Raw genomic sequence first — 21,365 nt, forward strand, 5'->3', positions numbered from 1 at the left:
TATGATAGGTTACTCATTTATTTTTTGTGAAAATTATAATTAATTAGCAAATTCGTAAATCTAATTATAATATAACTAAATGTAAAACAGAATTATATAATAAAGATCAATATAGATTCTATTAATGTTATTGTCCAAACAAAATATAAATCTTTTGTTTTGTTCTGCTAAAAATGTGATAATACTCTATTTTTAACATTTCTTTGAGATGTTAAAAGCATTTTGATTGGTTATTTTGCCAAGCAAAATGCCAATAGATACAAGCTTTTTATACTTACCATTGGTCATAAAGGTCAACAAAATCACTTTCATAATTCACGCACATATTAAATCTATAGCACAAGAATCTACTATACAAATCAACACTAACACGGAAGTATCCGAACAACATCTAGATATATCGAGAACTAGATATAAGTTTAGTGTAAATCTAGAATTAGGTAAAAATTTTTTTTGGTATGAATACTAGACCTAGACTTCTAGGTCTAGAATTTTCTAGATAAGAGTTTTAAGACAAGTCTGACAAGAGTCAAGACTAAGACTCTACTAAGACTACTAAGACTAAGAATAACTTCAGTAAGATAAAGAAAAAAAGATACTAATAACTAATTTAGATACTAAGATAGATCTACATCTAGGTCTATGTCTATGATCTACTGGTCTAGGTCTAGATTCTTCTTTCTAGATAATGAATCATAATCATAGATCATGATAGTCTGACTCTCTGAGTCGACTGAGTGATACTGATTATAGTTTATAGTTATAGATTATAGTCTGATACTGATAGTGATACTGATAGTCTCAGTGTTAGGTCAAAATGTCACAAAAAAAAATCATAACTTTCTAGATCTAGATAACTGTTAAACATTACATGATCATGATGGTACAGTCATAATTGATAATTTATACAATAATACACAATTGGAAAGTTCTGTTAAAATTAAAGCATTTTAATGATGTCTTGATGTAATGCCAGCAGAGGAGGCTCTTATATTTTGAACACTTCATCATATTCTCCTTCCTTGAACATGTCGCTTTTTTGGTTTGTAATTCGTTTTTATGTTTGGAGTTGGAGCATTAATCGACAATTCGGGACTGCGCATGTCCAATTTTAGATAAGTTCTGGTTATTTTGTTCCGCTTTTCCAAAGCAGATGGCAGTTTTTTAGATTTTCGGTAATCATGTATATGTGTGAGTGTATGTAAAGCTGTTGTTTTAACCTCCAGCGGCAATTCATACCCATATAACTATAAGGGATGAAGGCTATATTATGAGCCTGTTTGATCATAGGCTGATGGGCATATCAAAATAAGCTTCCAAACATCTTTGGAAAGACATTCCAATCACATGTATACCATTAGCTGTTAAATAAAATTTTAAAAGGGGGTGTCCAACGAATAATAAGGAATTCAGCTCATTCTCCTTCCTTGAACACAGCAAAATCGTAATAAGAAATATTATTGGGATTAATAAATCTATGATTTTTTCAATGAATAAACATGACCTAGATCGAGATATCTATATCTATCTAAGTGCGGACTGCTAATTTGAAGCCAGAAACCATGCCCACTGCAGGTGATCATGCCAGAAGCCCGGCGGTGAGGAGAGGTATACACTAAGCGTGTAATGTCACAAACTATCAAACAGGCAGTGGAGGGAAGGGGGAGAAAGTCATGAAAAGAATTATAAGCATCTATGGGACGGAGGGGGTGTTAATGTGTCACAAAACAAACATCCAAATTATGAAAACAAGTAGAGGGTCCTTGGATGGGAATTAAAAGAAAGAGAGAAAATACATGTAGCCTAGTTGGAAATATCATGTTTATTAACTTCTAATAATTAATTTATAGATTTATAATTTATATAAATTTATTTCTGTCTTTTTCTACACATAGATTATATAGGTATTTAAATAAACTATAACTATAAACTATGGGTGGTAATACAAAGGAACACAGCTATTTTTATTGTCCTTTAGTTGAAGAATAAGAATCTGCTTTCAGTTTTTTTGTACGTTAAACCTTCACCAAATAAAAAAATAAAATACAAATTTGACCAAGTTCACGAAAGTCAGTGTTCAGATATAAGAATCTACTATAGATCTAGTAACAAAAATTATTTTTTCAAAGATACATTTTTTATTCCACCTCCCTATGATAGATCTAGATCTAGTAGTAGTAGCGATGTTACAATATCCGGTGACACACCCCTTTTTTTTAGTCAAAAATTTGTTTCAACTTTTTTCTGACATTTTTTGGACTCACCTCAAAGGCGCACATGGGGATGGATAGTACTTTTCTGAGGAATATCAAATTAAAAAAGAAATTTGCTGGCCTAATGAGTCTTTTCTGGGACTCAAGCCTTTTTGTTTTCTTTTGTTATCAATCATGTATGCGTAAAGAGTGTTATGTTTGGTAGTAAAATGCCCTCATATATTATAGTTCTTATAAACAGCTAAGGTTTCATTTTAAATGAAAAAGCGGTTTATTTTTTAAATATAGGGGGGGGGGGGGGAGTACTTCCACATCCACTCATATAAGGTTCACATTTAAGATGAACTGTACATTTGACATTTATTAATTGAAATGTTTTACTACTGTTTCAATACAATTTTGAAAAAAAAGTACCCCTCTTATATTTTGCAATCTGTAGGGCAGATAATGCAAAGGTCATCTATTTCTGTGGCCCAGCCTAACATCCAACAGCCGTTTTACTTTCTCCAACTAATATCAGGTAGCCATTAGAGTATGCTGGACTCAGGGAAGCCCTAAAATGCACACCAAAATTTAATTTAGGTTACTCATGAAAATAATGGAACAACTTTGAGTGAATCATACAAATTAATATTTGCAAAATTACTCCAATGTTTTCATCTGATATTAAAAATGTGTATTCTTACGTAGTCAGTGAAATTTTTTTAGTTTTAATTATTATTACAAAATATGGCAGGCCAGATTAAATCTTTCAGGGTTGGCCTGCGGGTTGAGTTTCCCCATCACCGTATAAATTCAATAAATAGGTCTAGATCTATATTTAATAACTCTATTCTAGAATAAATCTATTCAATGTTCTAGATCTACTAGATAATTAATAGATCTAGTCTATTATATCTTCTCTTTGTATTATTGACTTAATTTTGTTATGTAGACTACTCTAGCTTGCTAGAATCTAGATTATGTTTCTCTGTCTACTATTAGGTCTAAGAACAGTTAACAATGGAGAAAAGAACTGAAATTGAACTGACCAGTATTGAGACAATAGATCCCAAACCAAGATCCTTTGCTCACACCTGTTTGATGCAGGTTAGTGCTATATCTATAGAATATAAAAGTGTACATTAAGTAGTTTGTGAATGTCATGGTTATACACTGACAACAACATTTACATGACAGGAAGAAAATATTGAAACACCTTATGGAAACTTACTTGTGGCTATTCAAGGTGATAGAACCAAACAACCTATTTTGACTTTCCATGACATTGGATTAAACCGTAAGTTAAAACTATTTTTTTTATATTGACTTCTGTGGCAGCCATGTTTGTAGAAATATATTTGGTGTGTTTTAATTATATTTTACAATTTACTATTTTAATCATCAGATTAGTGGTAACCCACCAAATCTGTAGTCTAGACAGAAACTTGGCTAAATCCTCCAAATCTGTAGTCTAGATAGAAACTTGGCTAAATCCTACAATTCAAAACTCAGAAATTTTCAATAGCGAAATTTTTACAAAAAATAGGACATAGTCATGGAGGATCTCTTTGAGCAATAAAAAAACACTTAATTGCAGAAAAATTATCAAACTAAAAAAATATTGAATCAACATTTCGTGAAATTAATACCACAACATTCCTAATAATAAGCAATATCTGCAGACCACCTAATTCTAGTTAAGAGTATAGTTTAAGTATAGATAACATTCAATTACCTATACTTAAAGGAAAAAATAAAAATGCATTTTGGATTATGGGTGACTTCAATTTACCTTATATATAAATTATAAAACACTAATCATAGACCTATACCAAAGCTTTAAGGAAATAAATGAGCTATTTATAGAAACAATACACTACTTATAATTAGACCAAATCATTAAAAAAACAACTAGATTAAACAACACATTAGATCTCTTCTTAACAAACAGACCTGGATTAGTAGTAGATTAGGATATTACCACTGGACTATCAGACCATGATATCATTAAAACACACAGTCAGGTAAAAGCAGTAGCCAATACAAAACCCAAAAGAAAAATCTTACTCTGGAATAAATGCAACCTAACACAACTACAAACTGCATTAAAATTTCAACAAACAATTCTTATCAGAAAAATATATTAACCAACCAGTCTTAAAAACATTATAGAAAATCATGTACCAACTAAATACACAGGAAACAAAATAAATAAATGCTGGGTTAATAATAGATTAAAGAAGCTTTGTAAACAGAAGGAAAACCTATATAGAAAATTAAAAAAAGCTAAGGCAGAAAGAGTTTATAAAAAGTATATTAAAATTAAACACCTAACTCAAAAAGTAAGCAGACAGCTGCAGAGTGAATACAGAAACAAAGAAATATCTAAGGATAGCAATACAAGCCTATGATTGTAAATTAAAACTAAGAAAATAGAAAATAGAGTAGCTCCATTAAAAGGTGACGATAACTTAACACATTTGGATAATGAAATTAAAGCCAATATTGTATAAATAAATACTTTGCATCAGCATTCTCAGCCCCAGTAGAAAATTTTATGTTGCTTAATATAAACCAAGTCGAAAACATAGGGGCTATTGATATAAAAGTAAAAGGAATCCCAAAAATTATTGGTTAACATGAAACCAAATAAAGCATCTGGACCTGATTTCATAGCAGCTACTTGATTCCTCAAATAAGGGTTAGGGTACAGAGGGGCTGGGAATAAGCTAATTTTAAAGAGAGAAACAAAATCTGAGACTACAGACCAGCATCATTTGTAAAATACTAGATCACATAATATATGTAACATCATAAATCACTTAGACAAGAGCAGTGCTTTTTTTGTGATGGTATGCACCAGTACACACATTTTTCAAATTTTTTTACTTTTCTTGTATTTTAACGTTTATTATTAATTTATTAGTAGTTAAAAGTTAGGCAGTCCATCATTGAGTACCAGCACCTATTTTTTTAAACAAAAAAGCACTGGATAAGAGAACGAGGAAGAAGAAGAAGAACTTACATAAACATGTCCTCACTCCATACCAAAATGGCTTTAGGAAATACTGGTCATGTGAAACTCAACTAATAGGTCTAATTGATGATTTTTGAAAGGGGTGAGATAATAATGAACAAATAGAATGCCATTTCATTAGAGTTTTCTAAGACATGTAAATGCTTAATATGCCTGATTCTGATGGCTCATATCCCATGAACTAGAGACGAGGCCAAAAAAACGAGCACACCTTTTTTTTGTACCGCATCAGTTGTGCAGGTGTCCGCCACAAGCGGCCCCTTGAGGAACAGTGTGTGGATTGTGGCAGAGTTTTTGGGGTTCTCTTCAACTTTGCATCTTCCCAATATCTAAAGGTCTGAAAGGGATATCACATTCCTTATTGTAAATTTGTCAGCAGCTAAAGTTTTACACCTATCAGGATAATTATATTAACTGAATTAAAAATGTTGAAAGCAATAGAAAGTAATCCATAAGAACTTGGTTGTAACATTTCTAGATGTATATGTACTTTCACTCTGACTATACAAATCTTGGGATTAAGAAGGGAAAAAAATATACTTACCATCTGAATTTAATACTTTTAATGCGTTATTACTGTTTTTATAGTCTCTTTTTAACTTGATAGCTGTTTATACAAAAATGGTTTCATAACAAAAGCATAATGATGTCTATATAATGATTGTTTTAATACTTGAATTATCTGAGGATTTGTGGTGATATAGGCTGACTATATATGGTCAATTTGAGTGATGATTTGTTGTGATGTTGGCTGAATGGTTGTCTTAACTTTGGATAATAATTTGCAGAGATTCAATTTGTGGAACAGTTGTCATATGGAGGCATATTGATTTAACGGAGTTCATTTTACACTATATGGGGGCACTTCCTTATTGTTGTATTAGTATCTCACTTTGTATGATGATAGATATCTCTGTTCTTTGCACTGCCCTTTCTATTCCCCATTTGTTCATATTTTGTCTTTTCGTTGAAAGTTGATGATTGCACCATCCTTTTTAGTCCCCCTTTGTTTTTCATAATTATTTATTTATTTATCTTCTTTGAATGTAACAAGTGCTGCACTTCTTTCCCCACCACAGATATTACCTGCTTTCAAGGTTTCTTCAGCTACCCAGACATGCAACCCATCCTGAAGCACTTTTGTGTCTACCATGTCAACGCACCCGGTCAGCAGGAGGGGGCCATGACCCTCAAGCCAGAGTAAGAGTTGTCGGGGTCATACACATATTGGCCATTGTGGCCCCCACGCACGCACACACACACACACATACCTACAAAACTACTCCATATTTGAAGAAATATATATATATACCACTATATAAATATATATTTTTCAAGTATGTGATGACCACCCACAAAATGATAGTAAAGTCTCAAAATGAAATACTAAATTTTATATATAATTTTTGAAGATATTTTGTTTTAAGTTGGTGAAAATGATTTTCTTAACTCCAATAATGAAATTAAAACATATGCGTTGTTCAAACAGATAGGCTTTAATCCTTGGAATAAAAACATTCACCTCATTCTTTTTTTTTTTTTCTTTTTCTTTTATAAATCTGTATAGATATTCTCTAAAAAAAAAATTTTTTCAGAGAATTTTAAGGCTCTGTTAACACATTCCAAATTCTAAAAAAAAAAAAAAAAAAAAAAAAATCCCCCCTGGTAGAAATACTCATAGGTTAATTCATTAATCTGCTTTGCTTTCATATCATTAAGTGGGGCCATCATGACCTATATATTTTACTTTGAAATGAGTAGTTACAGCATGTATACAAGTAAATTTTAGCGGACCAAGTGTCCTGGTGCTTGCATTATTTTGGTGGAATTTATTACAAAATCTACTTATTAAATGTCTTTGTTTTTTTTGGCATCTTGAAATTTTTTTTACACTTAAAGGGCAATTACTGGTGTCTTTCAGTTTTATATTCAGCTGACTATTTGTTGTATCACAGCTTGCGTGCTAAAGAATTTGGTTTAACCATCCACTATGAAACTTTTACCAAAAAAAAAAAAAACATCAAGAAAGAATTGCAATCTGTTGCATGATATATGATTCAGGGCATTGTCACGATGGCCTTGGTTATTTATTCATATTTAATAGATAGAATCTTCCAGGTACATTATTTTAACAGTCTCAAATTAGTTTTTCTATAAGTTACTTTAATATATGACAGCTAATGAAAAAGAAACTATTTTAAAGATATTAAGAATAAGAGAAAATTATATTATACCTTAAAAAAGAATCGTAGTTTAAAAAAAAACAGCTAGTAGTTTAATCTTTACACTGGAGTCTGTGCACACATCAGCACTGTCTTCTTGTCTTGTTTATTTTAGAGACTCAATCAGTTGAGAGACTCAATCAGTTGACAGAAAGCGCTTAGAATATTGTTACAATGTTTTGTTCTTGCATCAAGCACATACACATGGGTCGATGACTAATAATAGATTGGTTTCATTTTTATATGGAGCACAGCAAAGTTTTATCTTATTTGGGTTTGCTGGGTTCTAGATCACTTTGCATTTGTGTATATCATTGTGGAGTCTCTTTTAAAAGCTTTCTTTAAGACTGAAAAAAAAAATTAATTCGGCTTAAGGTTATTCCAGTATTACAAATGGGAGCACCATCTAAAATTTTAGCTCCAGGGTCTGTTCGATATCCGTTTTTAAAACCAGATACAACTGGGCAGGCATGACTGTCTAACAAGGTGGGATTAAATGATAGGCAGGTAAATATTTCAGGGTTCTAAGAGAACATTAAGCTAATGAATTCAAATATTAATTATACCGGTATATAAATTAAAAAAAAAAGATTTGGAGGGGTTCCCTGGTTGCACATTTAACCGTGCAAGCTCAGCAGAAAGAAAAGCCATAGAACCTTTTTTAAAAGTGTTGGTCTTGGAAAAAAAAAAGTTATTGTCACAATTAATGCAAAATGCTGCAAACTCAGTCTAAAGAAACACGATGTATGTTTACAATAAATTGTGTTTTGAATCTGCTTTGTGTTTATTATTGCATGTATCTAGGCTGGTGGGTGTTAGTTCATCCACAGATCTAGCATAGCAATTAGTAGTTGAATGCCTGCCTGCTCAAATACTATTGACTTGATCGTAGGCTGTCTTTGTATAACTCTATTTCGTTCTGTTTTAAGTGTATTATTGACATGATCAAATGCTTGTTTGTTTTTTTATGTTTTTAAAAACATGGTTTTGAATTTCATCAATGTTTCAACTAACAGTCACGATGTGGTTGGAAATCCAGACTCCCTAGGCAGCAGGTACGTTTAATTTGACCACCGGGAGTCAATAACCTTTTTAATTATTTTTTTTGGGGGGCTTTTCTCATTTAATTTTGATTAATTTTTTTGCCCCAATAATGATGTATTTCAAATGTCACTTACATTTTTCCTCAACTGCTTTAACCTTCATGTTTCTTTATCAAGTGCACAATAACTTAACCTTGCAAGCTTCTCACAGTCTTTAATTAATCTTTTTTTTTGTTGAATATTTTATAGCCTGCTTTTTATTATTTTAAATTTCTTTCTTTATTGAAACACCAGAAATTTATCACCAATTTTAATGGCATATCAATCCTGGGAAAAATGTAGAATTATCCTATATAATTAGCAATGAGCAGAAGTGTATCTTTGAGTGTTAATTTTGGCCGTGACTTAAGCCTAGACACTGAAAAATACATTTCTAATTTGTGTAGATTTTATAAGTTTTTCTTAAACATTTGCTAATTTTTAACATTTAATTTTTACATTATTAGATTTTTTGTGTTATGTTCTTGACTATGAGAGCCATCTACAAGTAAAATGTATATAAAATAGCAATTCATATATAACGTCATTGATTTTCATCTAGCTATTTCAAAGGACTATTAATTATGTAAACATGGTATGGATGGTCTTGGTGTTAACCCATAAACCTACACATCCATGTAACACTTGACTATATGATTGAATCTATACCAAGTAAATAAGTTATTTTTTTTTTAATTAGTTTCCCTTTTAAACTAATGGTTAAGTACTTGATCTACTGACCCTAATAAAGGATTTGAACCCTTGATCAGATCATGGTCTGAAATACTACTAAAAGTGATATATATTTGTTTTTTTGTAAGCGTATGTTCACTCAAACTGTTCTCATCTGGCAGTAAATAAATCTTAGTGTTTGTTTTAAAAATTTAAAAAAAAGAAGAAAACAAATTTCACCGCTGTTAGAACACTGAGGTGGTGGTTGGTGATGGTATCACTGTTAGAAATGTAGCAACACTTTATGACACAAATACACAGCTCTTTTTATGGTGATGGTTGTTTTTTTCTATGTTGATAGATGTCTGTTGTCTATTAGAGAAAAGGAGTGGAGTTTTGTGTCGTGGCTTGTATTGGAATATAGATCTTAATATGTAATACATTCATTCCTTTATTGCCATTTCAACCACAGGAAACTAAACAACAGCCCAACAACTGAAACATTACACAAGTAAAAAAAAAATCTATATGTGTGATACAGTAAAATCCTAGGCTTTTTCTTTTTGGATTTCATTGCATAAAACAAATTTTTTGACTCAACCAGGAACTGTAGCCTAAAAGTGAAAACATAATTTAACTAAAGAGAATCAAACAATTATATATGCTCTTTTGTTATCTCTTACAAAACCTTTTCCCAAATTTTCTCCTATTTATATTAACTGGATTAGTAGTACTGATTATAGTTTAGCACCAATTACTCTGCAGACAGAATGTTTCTTCTGTTAAGTGTTTTAAGGGAAGTAATCATTTTTTTTAAATTTATCATCTAATAGTTTAGCACTGATTTTTTGAGTATATATGCATTAATTTTAAATTTTTTTTTTTTAATGTTTCTTTGTTGAAACTTAACAAGATTGTTTATATTTTGATTTATGAAAAAGAGTAGTAAGAACTGAGAAATAGGAAATTGTGGCCCTTTATAATGTGAGCCATCATTTCCTTGTAGTGATTCTTTCAACACCAAATTCCTCATTATTGAATGCATTTCACTTTGACTGGAAATCACACAATTGTAGCCTAAAAGAAATTATATAAGTTTGGCAACATCAAATGATATTGATAGTTATTCTTATTGTCTCTACCTTGAAAAGAAAAAAGGGGTGGGGTAAAGAATCTTTGTTTTGTTATAAAATAAAACCTCTAATCTACACTTTTGTATCAATTTATTACATTATTTTATTTCAATGTAAAAATTTATTAATTGACTATTATAAAAAAAGGGGGGAGCTGTGGTTGGATAGTTAAGCGCTTGGCTTCTGAACCTGGGGGTCCTGGGTTCAAATCTTGGTGAATATTGGAATTTTGAACTTCTGGATTTTTAGGGCACCCCTGTTGTGCTGGCCACATCCACCCTGCTCGTTAACCGTTGGCCAGAAAAACAGATAACCTTAACATCATATGCCCTATAGACTCCATGGTCTGAAAGGGGGGAACTTACTTTTATTCAAAAAAATAAAAAGTAAAGAAGTTCAATATAAAAACGAACAATTATTGTTGTGACAAAGTCTGTTAAGACCTTTATGTATTACTTGTTAGCCATCATTACCTAAAATGAAGTTGAGAAAGTGCTGGGAGACTGCGCAGTTTGTCTTATTTGTCCTCGAAAATAAATAAAAACTTAGTTGTTTCAAACAAGACTTCTTAAGTTTGAAATTAATGTCCCTTAGTTTACACTGACATGTTGCTCTTTATACCACAGTGTCTATTCAAACAATGGCTTGTGTCAAACAAGACTTCTTAAGTTTGAAATTAATGTCCCTTAGTTTACACTGACATGTTGTTCTTTATACCACAGTGTCTATTCAAACAATGGCTTGAACACAACAGACAAAAACAACTATGAATTACATTTAACAACTTGAACTATAACTAGATTGTTGAATTTTTTACTCTAAATTAACATCTGATAGAAAACAAAAGGGTGACTGTTAAACTTCAATCATATTGTTTAAAATCAAGACTAGTGCTTCACTTTAAAAAAAGATCCTCGAAGAAACACTTGTGGAAACTACCAGACTTTTTTTTTTGCTGTTTAAGTGAAACATGATATAGACCAGATCTCCTCATAGATACTTAGAAACAAAATAATTTTGTGAGTTTCATAATAAAAACTGTCACATCCTATTTTCTCTACCCCCCCCCCCCCCCCCCATTAATATGGGTGCATTTTTTAGATTATCATATTCTTTTATAGTTCAGTATCTATATTTGTCATTTAAATGTTATGATTCATTGGCCATGCTGTGTTTGAAATTTGTAAATGAGTGTGTACTTTTGTAGCAGTAATGTGTTACATTATGTAGTGGATTCATGTTGTAATTCTGTTTTAGTGTCAAGTGTTGACCAATAATCTTTAACTTAAGGTTTTTATTGTTTTTAACTGGAATACTAAATTTATACAAATTTCCGTACTAAGTTACTTATAATTATAAAATAACCAAAGGTAAATCCGATAGGTAAGTAGTGCTTGGCTGTGTTTGCGAGTCAAAATATTAGTTTGACAAAGAGTATTTTAGATGTCTAGTTGCATTGTAAGCTATTTTTTTTTCTCGTTGTGTTTAGTTGTATTAACAAATTTTAATTATATTGACCAGATTTGTCTATCCTACCATTGACCAGTTGGCAGAGTCTATTCAGTATGTTGTAGACCATTTCCAGTACGTATTTTGTCAATAGCTATTATTTATTTATGTTTAACTTTGAGATTCACAATTTCCATTTAGTTCTCTTATATACAAGTATATAGCAAACGTTTTTTTTTTTTTTTACTAAGCTAATATCAGCTCAACTCTTGATTTGTTACAAATTTAATTAATCCAAACTAATTGATAGAACTATGCTAAATTATATTTTTTAAAAACATATTTTTAAAAATATTTTGTTTGAAATATTTGTTTAAAGTTAACACAAAAATACTAAAATAGAGATAAATAGCTCATGTGATATTGGAAAGGGTTGAACCCTAGCTTCAGTTCCACTAGTTTAAATAAATACCATGACCCCAAAGAAAGTCATGACACTAATTATTTCTTTTTTTATCTCTCAGCATGAAGACATTCATTGGGTTTGGAGTTGGCGCTGGAGCCAATGTGCTGGCCAGGTATGAGGTGAGTGTTAAATCATCTGGACATATCTGTGGAGACATAGTATGTGTCAGCTTGTATGTTTTACCCTTGAGAATGATTTAATCTAATTTTTTATATCACTAAATTGAAAGATATTTTCTTATCAGAGTTCTTGTAATATTTTAAATTATATTTTAAAAATTCACTGACTTGCATAATGTGATTTTTTTTATGCCAAAACAATATTATTAGTGTAAGTATGACTGGTCCTCAGAAATAATGTTAATAATGCACACACTGAACAAAGCAAGATAAAAACCAGCTTGTGTTTATCAGTTGAAAAAGTAAATGACCCTCGGCTTTGGAAAAAAAAAAAAAAAGAGCCGAATGAAAAATGGCTGATTCCACTACCACCAAAGCAAATGCCTCATTTACCTGCATGTTATGTAGACAGGAATGTCTCTCCAGAATAGGGATTTACAGTTACATGAAAAAGTGCTCCATAAGATGGTCCATAATTATTTTCGTGACTGAAGGAGGCCAGTGATGAATGAATGTAACATTAAATTTGAACAGTTTTATGACCTGAAATGTTTTTGTTTGTGTTCACCAGCTTGCCCACCATGAGCATGTTGATTCCCTGATTCTTGTTAACCCAACTGCTGCCAAGAGTGGTTGGATCGAATGGGGATACCAGAAGGTAGATCCAAAATCAATTCCTTTTTTTTTAAATTATTTTTAAATGCTGAAAAAGTTTTGTCATTCTATGATGTTGGGGTATTTCTGTGACCTTCATGTTTTGTGTCCATTTCAATGCCCAACTACATTCATTTTAATGTGTTCACTTCAGTGTCCAACTGCCTTCACTTTGTGTCCATTTCAATGTCCAACTACCTTCACTTTGTGTGTTCACTTCAATGTCCAACTACTTTTTTTTTTTTTTACTAACAGCATAAATGAGAGTTTAGACTGGCATTAAGATATTTATTGATATTAAAAAAAAAGTATCAAAGTTACTTTTTTCATCACCAGATGAACTCTTGGTATTTGTTTAGTGGACAGTTGACTTCTTTCACAGAGGAATATCTTCTGTGGCATTGGTTTGGCAAAGTAAGTGGGCACTTGTAGCGTATAGTGACATTTAAATATTTTGAGCACATGAGATTAGTAATTGTCAATTACTGTACTATTATGATGTCATGTATGTTTTTTGTCTGCTGTACAGAAGACCAGATGGAACAACCATGACCTGATTCACACTTACAGTGAATACATTAAGTCTATCAACCCACAGAATCTGGCACTGTTTATTGAGAGTTACCTCAAGTAAGTTAAATTTTATTTTCAAGTTTTTTTATATTTTTGCTTTCTAGGTTTTATTTTCTGTGTTGTTTTTTTCAGGGATTTTCTTTCTAGGTTTTATTTTCTAGGTTATATGTTCTAGGTTTTATTTTCTAAGTTATACATTCTAGGTTTTATTTTCTAGGTTATAATTTCTAGGTTTCTTCTCCATAGACATTTCAAAATAAATACCATTTTAGTTTCTATTTCATTAATTAATAGGGGAAACACTTAACATCCTGTTTTGATTTAAAAAACAACAAAACTATCTCAACTCACCTTTCTCAAAACTATTATTCTAATGTTTATGAACATAAAAACTATATATCTTCATTACATTCAATGCTGACCTATGAAATGAAAGATAATCTCCACCAATGGTAATAATCTTGTTGTAATTATGATTTTCTATTTTCAGGAGAACTGACCTTGGCATTGTGAGAGAGATGGATCCTATGAGAAAGGTTTCAGCCAGGACTATTAGGTGAAAACATTTAGTTGTATGCATAACATATGATACATGTCAGTGACAAGTCGCTTTTCTAATTTAGAATTAATTAGCTTTGGTTGAGAAGGATTCAGTTAAACTTTAAAACAAAAGATTCCAGAAAATAGACTGTTGTTAAAATGGGGTTCATTTTCTAGTAAATATAAATTAAAAAAAAAATTATCAAGTGTTACAGTGGTTTGGGTGGTGTAAAAAAAATAAATTCTGACAGCCCGAAATGGAAATTTTTAAAACAAAGTTTTATTTGTACCAATACATTTTTAGGTAAATACTATTAAAATATCTGAAAATGTTTTTGAAAAATAAGTATTCTTCTTTAGTTAAATTTAGTCAAATTTTGTAAGTTCTTTCTTTAGTGACATTGCTAAAACAAAAAATGTCATTTGTCTAACTGCAGGTGTCGTTCTTTGATTCTTGTTGGAGACGACTCTCCTCACATGGAGGATGTGGTGGAGATGAATGGCAGGATGCTTCCAGAGGAGACAGACTTTCTCAAAGTGAGGACCCCTTTTTTTCTGTTATTAGAATAGTCCTAAGTTTCAGAGTAGACTAAACATGATTATGAATACAAATGTATTTTTGCAATAAATAATACATGTCCTTATGAATGTCTTATTTGCTTAGATTTAATCTTATTAATATGTTGACTCAATCGTAGCTAATGTAATATATTTTAAGTATATATAACACAAGAAGAAAAGATAAAATCAGTCCAACCTCAATGTATTCAATGTATCAAACTCACATTTTAAATAAAAAATTATTTTTTTTGTACGGCTCCACCTTAATTAGACTATAACGAGCTAGGCTCATTCTGTGTAGTTATACCATACATTGGATATATCCAATAGTTATAAGTTGGTCTTGTACATAGGTGTGACTGTATGTAGATTCATATTTTCATTGTTGTTTTTTTAAAATTAGATTGCTGACTGTGGTGGAATGCCACTTGAGGAGCAGCCTGGCAAGACGTGTGAAGCTTTTCGCTTGTTCTTGCAGGGCATGGGATATGGTGAGTTAGAAAACAATCCCTGGACATTGTCTGTTTAACTCTTTGGCTGCCAACAGCCTCTACAATAAGTCTTTAATTATGGCTATGTAATTTCTAGTATTCCAAGAGTTTAAAAAAAGATCAATGCTGCTAAATAAACCAGTGGTTTCCCACCTTTTTTTCCCTAAGTAGTTTTCTCAATTCAAAGTAAACCTTTTGCTAATATACAGTAATAGTTTGTTTCATTTTTAAAAAATTAGTTTTCATTTACTGAAAAATGTTCTTAATGTCCCAGGCTGGCTTGCAGATGACCCTCACTCTTGATTGTTCTACTTCCTCATTGGGTGGGGAGAGGGAGGAACAGTCCTTTAAAACTTTCTCCCATCATTTGTGGCAAACTCCATGCCCTTCTCCCTTTTTTCTTCCATTTTCAGAGGATCCCCAGGCTGGGAATCCTTGTTGTTAACCATATTAAAAAAAAAATTGCCGCAATAGCATAATAGTGGAAATAAATTTGAAGTGTTTATGTCTGATGTGTTGTTTCCTTGTGTGATATGGTCACCTGCTAACTGACACAACACACTTGTCTCTCTCTTCCCATGTCTCCTGTGAAGGGTGTAAGGATACTGTGACACACACACATTCAATGTTCTAGATTTTCACACTTTTTGTGTTCTGGCTTAGCTTTAGATATCACTGCACCTTTTTTTTTATTTTCTCGTTTCATCTCTTGATTCTTCAACATGTTTGGTTACCACTTCTTACTTTATTCAATAGTCCCGATAGAGTCAAGGCAGAATATCATTTTTACTTTATTAAAATGCGGATGTTAACAAAAAATCATTCCTATTTTTTTATGCATTTTTTGTTTCTAGTAACAAATGACACTAGAGCATAAAACGTAGTTTATAAAAAAAAACATTTCCCTTTACATGTTTTAAAGCAGTAGTTCTCACAGTGTAAAAATTCTTTTTAATGGAAAAGAAAGAAACATTCATTTTCTTCAATTTTATTGCTAATTGGGTCAAAGGAAGTCTTTTAGTTCTACAGAAATATGCCTGTACCGGTAGAGTGAGAGAACCACTGCTTTAAATATTTCCATCTACAAAGTCAATGTTTTTCACTATTCTGTTGAAAATTAATTTGTGGACAGGCTCTCTATTTTGTTCTGCTTACCACACACTTTCAGAAAAACTAGCCCATTTTAATTTTTGGCAACTTGCCTGACCATTTGTTTGCTTTGTTGTAGATTAGGTATTTAAAGACCAACTTCTTTTGATTTAGAGAATCAATTTTATTTAGAAATATTTTTTTTTTGTGGCTGCTTTTAGTTGTATGCTTTTTTTTAATACTTTTTTTTATTCAAATCAAGTTTTAATAAATATTTAAATTTATCCTAGAATATCTATTCTTAAATTTATAAGATCAAATAAGCTTAATGATTAAATGATTCCCTGAAATTAAAAATAATTATCTTAAGTGAGTGCCTTAATCTTAAGTTTACCCTTTATAGACATTAGTATCGTTTTATGGAAAACTTTTAAAAGCTTCGCAAAGAAAAAAAAATCTTCAATGAATAAGAAATGTTGTTTTTTTTAAATTAAATTCAAGCAAACATTGTAAGTTTAAAAAAAAAAGAATCATGTTATCTGTTCTTGCTATGTCTGTTACAAGAATCTTATTTTCATGTCTGTTTCTTTGTTTCCAGTCCCATCTTTGGTTCAGACCCACAGTGCGGCTGCTGAATTCAACCAGTTGACCAGACCAATGGACCCTCAGATGCTGGCTCCCATGACCTGTTAGAGGTGATGGACGTCTGGAAATGAAGGTGTGATCATTGCTGGATCCTGATATTTGTAGTTATCATTGCATATTTTTTTTTCAAACTCATGAATGGATACATAACAGTTGCTCTTATGCAAGCTGAAGCTTATGTATGTCTTTGAGATCTGGCTGAATGTCTTTCACTGGCTTTGATAGATTTTACTGTAGACTGCTTTTGATGTTAGCATTACTAAGTGGAAGTTTCTCAATATTTAAGACCCTATTTCTAAGGTTATCACACAGGCTTCCTTAGCATGCAAGGTTTGACAAAACTGAATGTTGGTTTTGTTAAAAGCCAGCTATTATTGTTAGCAAGTTAAGTGTTTTTCAATAATGATATTTAGTTGATTTTTTAAAAACATTTTTAAGACATTTAAATTAATATTAAAACATAAAACAAGACAGATTCAAATACTTGACATGGTGACCTGACAGTTGTAATTAAATTTGCATAGCTGTGTATTATGTACGATTTGTCAAACCTAATGTCCATGAAAGACCACTTGTTCACTTAATAGTCAGACTTGATCAGTGTTAGCTAGACATATTAAGCATACACTATCTTACAGCTTCCCCAAAAAGTGGCATTCATTAAATTTCATTTTGAAATTGAATGTATTAAGAACAAAATCTCTAAAGACTTAATAAACATCATTTATTAAAAAGTAATGTAGTCAAGCCTTGTCAAAATCTCTTTCTAGATAAAGGACAATCTCTTGACTTATTGACTGAATGACTTAGAGTGAGTGAATGACTTAGTGATTTCATTCTTTGTGTTTCTTGCCTACATTACAAAACTTCTGGAAATTATTTTGTGAATTTTTTGTGTGTGATATAGTTTTTCATTTTATGATGAAAACATATTTGTTGACTAATCATATCATTCATGTGGATTTATTTTTTTTTTAAGAAATAATAAAACTGTTTCATTTCATTGGCTAAAAGATGTTTCTGAAATTCCAAGTGGAATCAAAATGTATCCATTGATTTTGTTCCAAATATTTGTTCTACTGATTTCCAGTTTCATCTTTTTGTAAAATTGAGCTAACATTCCTTGTTTTTGCATTTCTGATATTTTTATTGAGACTTATATTTTGTGATCCTATATTTTGTTTCCCAAAGATTTGGATTACAAGTTAATTGTAAGCACCTAAATTTATTCATGAATTAAATGGATGGAATATATTTTCTGTTTCTGTATCATACCAATTGACATGCAATGCAATTCTACGCCTGACTACATACACATATAGCAAGCTTGAAATATTTGTATGTTTTTTTTTAAACCAAGTTCCTATTTTTTGTTGTTTATATGTTAACATCATTTAACCAGTTTTGTTAACCACAAGTTTGAGTTTCTTTACTTTTGAATGATTAACTTGTGACCTTTGAACAAGTTTTCACTTTGTTTTGTATAGCTCAGTGATGATATTTTGAAAGTAACAATTTGTTTTGGTAGATATAAATCGATTGAACTTTTGGTGCCAGTATTTTTGTTAGATTGTAGCATTTCATGCATAGGTCAGATTATTTTTATGGACCTTGTAAAAATTTTTCTTTTGCAGAAGTGTTTATTTCACATTTTTATTTCTACTTTAGCATAAGTGACTTCTGTAGCTGTTTGCAGATGATTTCATTAAAGCATATGGTCTCAGTTCAATAGAATTACATTACAATTCAATAAAAAAAAATTAAATTAAACTTACTGAATATTATAGTTTAGAGGGTTCAGGTTTTGCAAGCAGAGATGTCAAGACAACAAAAAGACTTTATTTGACTGAATATATGTTTTTGGAGGGAAAAAATGTATAGGTGGTACTAATGATAAGACTGTTACAATGCAACCTGTTGATTTTGCTTGGCAGAAGACATTCAAACATTTTACTTAATAAGGTTTGCGAATTCTCCTGACCAAGAGTTTGAAATCAAGTTAGTTTGGTTTTTATAATAGGGAAAGTGGGTTTAGAGAGGGGGGTACTTTTATAGAGCCAATCCTTTTTGTAAAATGTTTCGGATGTTCCTTCAGAGTTGAAGATAGTTTACTTCCTAGTCCAAACCTCCCGCAGAACGACGGGGGATGAGAGCAGGCAGGGTTTGAATCCAGAAACATCAATAAATCCAAACGACAGTCCAGCGCGCAAACCGCATGACAAGGCAGCCATCTTTATCTGGAATATATAGATGTTTTAGGCCGTGTGATCCCTCATCCAGGTACATTAGATTCATTTCACAAACTATAAAAACTTGTCCATGATCAAGGGGATTGAACTGTTCAAGGCAATACCAACACTGTCAACAATCAGAATTATTAATCAGCTCATTTAGGGTAAAGGGAATAAACTTCAAAGTTAATGACTTGTTATTCTACAGTCTTGATAGTCCCTTAGTCTCTAATGCTGTAATCTTTCTGTTAGTGTACGTTGTTGATGCCATGACCACTCACTTGCTTGTCTCTGACTTTAATGACACTTCTAAAAAGAGTTACATGTACTGTGGGAAGTTGTTTATAATGATCACTCTGTTCATGTTTGGCAAAACAACTTCCTGAATCTTTTTTTTTTCCTTCATGATTGGTCATTAGCAATATTTTCTTATGCTTTAATATATCCATTTACTAGTTACTAAAGCCTCTTAAATATAAAAAAAGGCTTTGAAATTTATTTTAGGACTTTGTGATTCACTTGTATATATTCTTTGATTCATTTAAATTCTCTTCAATTCATTTTTCATTTTGTTATATTCCTGCCCATTGAATTTAATAGCTGTTAGTCAGACAGGAATGCCAGCTTCTTTACTGTTTTTTTTGTACCTTTTTTTTTTTGTTATTTGTAGTTATCCCAGATTTTTTGTTTTGCTTGGTTATTCCATATCACTTATCTTCTTGTGCCAGTAATACAAGTTGAATATAGTTGTAAGTTTAATGAAAGTAAGAAAAACAGTTTCACAGCTTTGATAGTTTAATATTCATTTTCACACTACTTCTAGTTAAACTTTTAGTTTCAGAAAGTTTGGAGTTAAATTTCCATAAACTAAATGTTTAAGAAAAATTATCCAGTGATACAATTCAAGAATTTTTTATTTTATTTTTTTTTTTGTTGTCTTTATCAGCTGTTTGGTATAAATAGATATTCAAAATGGACTTTTTTTTTGCTGGTAAAATTGCAGTTCAAGTTTTTCAGATACTTCATCTTCAACAATTTCTTAGAATTCCTACATTTTTTTTCAAGAAAGCACTTTCTACTGGCTTGTGACTGTCAGGGCTCTAACCCTAAACAATCAAATGCATTTCTTTAAGTCAAATATTTTATAATTTTTACCTCAAACATTTTTTTGTTTCATTTATGTACAAATTATACTTACTGTCAACTCTGTTGATATCTAAAAATCTTAAGAATTTGAAGAAAAAAATTCCCACTTAATTCTAGGTCTCTAAGGGAGTGAACTCTCTTGTCTGCTGCAATGAGTTTTTGCAGATTCTGGGCACTCTAGTGTGGTAATAAATTTTATCTCACTATCATTCCTTGACTAGTGGACTTTATCAACCCTAGATATGAGTATCTGATATAAGCTGAGGAAATTATATGCTGGTAATCTTGTGTATTGATCACTTAATAATTGGCCTGATCTGTTAAGGTAAACTGCATTGACCTCTTGTTTCTTAAAAATGATCCTGAAGGGGTAATGGACTTTTTTTTTTTATGAAGTGAATGGATTTTTTAAATACAAGATAAAAATGTTGACTGGAAATCATATCACTAGCCTCAACATTTGTGTTTTACCATGTTAAATATATAGAATCTCCACAACCTTTCAAGTTTAATGTTTGCAACAATTTTTTTGGTTTAACTCTTTTCTTTTTGGTGTTATCATTTAGTTGGTAGCAATTTGTTGGTCCAGTTTTTGTGTGTATTTTTGCTGACACCATTAAGTTGATTATCTTTAAAAATGGCTGTTGAATTTTTTATATATTTTTTTTTTGTCTTTGCTGTTCAAATGAAAGGCTGCCCAAAGTCCCAGAAAGCATTTAGTCCCATATTTATGTCCAGCCTTGCAGAAAGAATAATTATGTGCTGCCATATATGGACAAATACAAAGCTTAGAGTCTGAAGATTAATGATGAGTGGTCTGCTTTACATGGCTATGTGGCGACCTACATATTTGCTACATCCAGTGCAGAACCATTGTCCATCCGTGGTCGATTTAGATTCTCTTTTTCCCTTTCTACATCTGTCTTTGGCAGTGGATTTTCTTGTGTACGGACAAAAGTTAAATAATAAAAAGCGTTGTCGCAGCAAGTTTTCTTTGATTCAATGTTATATAATAGTTGGCCATATTTTGTTTAATATGTCAGCTTGAATGTGTTTCTGC

The 21,365-nt window shown here is 31.2% G+C and overlaps 1 protein-coding gene across 2 annotated transcripts; it reads left to right on the forward strand.

The window, feature by feature from the left end:
• Positions 1-264: 264 nt before the first annotated feature.
• On the forward strand, positions 265-20,070 carry LOC106060489 (protein NDRG3-like). 2 transcript variants are annotated; one of them, XM_056035105.1, is made up of 14 exons: positions 265-440; positions 3,198-3,302; positions 3,393-3,492; positions 6,312-6,432; positions 8,471-8,509; positions 11,863-11,925; positions 12,315-12,375; positions 12,947-13,033; positions 13,366-13,443; positions 13,559-13,659; positions 14,093-14,158; positions 14,580-14,679; positions 15,107-15,194; positions 16,882-20,070. In XM_056035105.1, exons 2-14 carry the CDS (start codon positions 3,216-3,218, stop codon positions 16,974-16,976), a joined length of 1,086 nt encoding a protein of 361 aa, XP_055891080.1. In that variant the 5' UTR covers positions 265-440; positions 3,198-3,215; the 3' UTR covers positions 16,977-20,070. The 2 variants fall into 2 exon arrangements, with proteins under 2 accessions (XP_055891080.1, XP_055891081.1); XM_056035106.1 differs by lacking the exon at positions 8,471-8,509.
• The last annotated feature ends 1,295 nt before the right edge of the window (positions 20,071-21,365 follow it).

This window comes from Biomphalaria glabrata, chromosome 7 (genome assembly GCF_947242115.1).
Source record: "Biomphalaria glabrata chromosome 7, xgBioGlab47.1, whole genome shotgun sequence".
In the NCBI taxonomy this organism is placed as follows: Eukaryota; Metazoa; Mollusca; class Gastropoda; family Planorbidae; genus Biomphalaria; species Biomphalaria glabrata.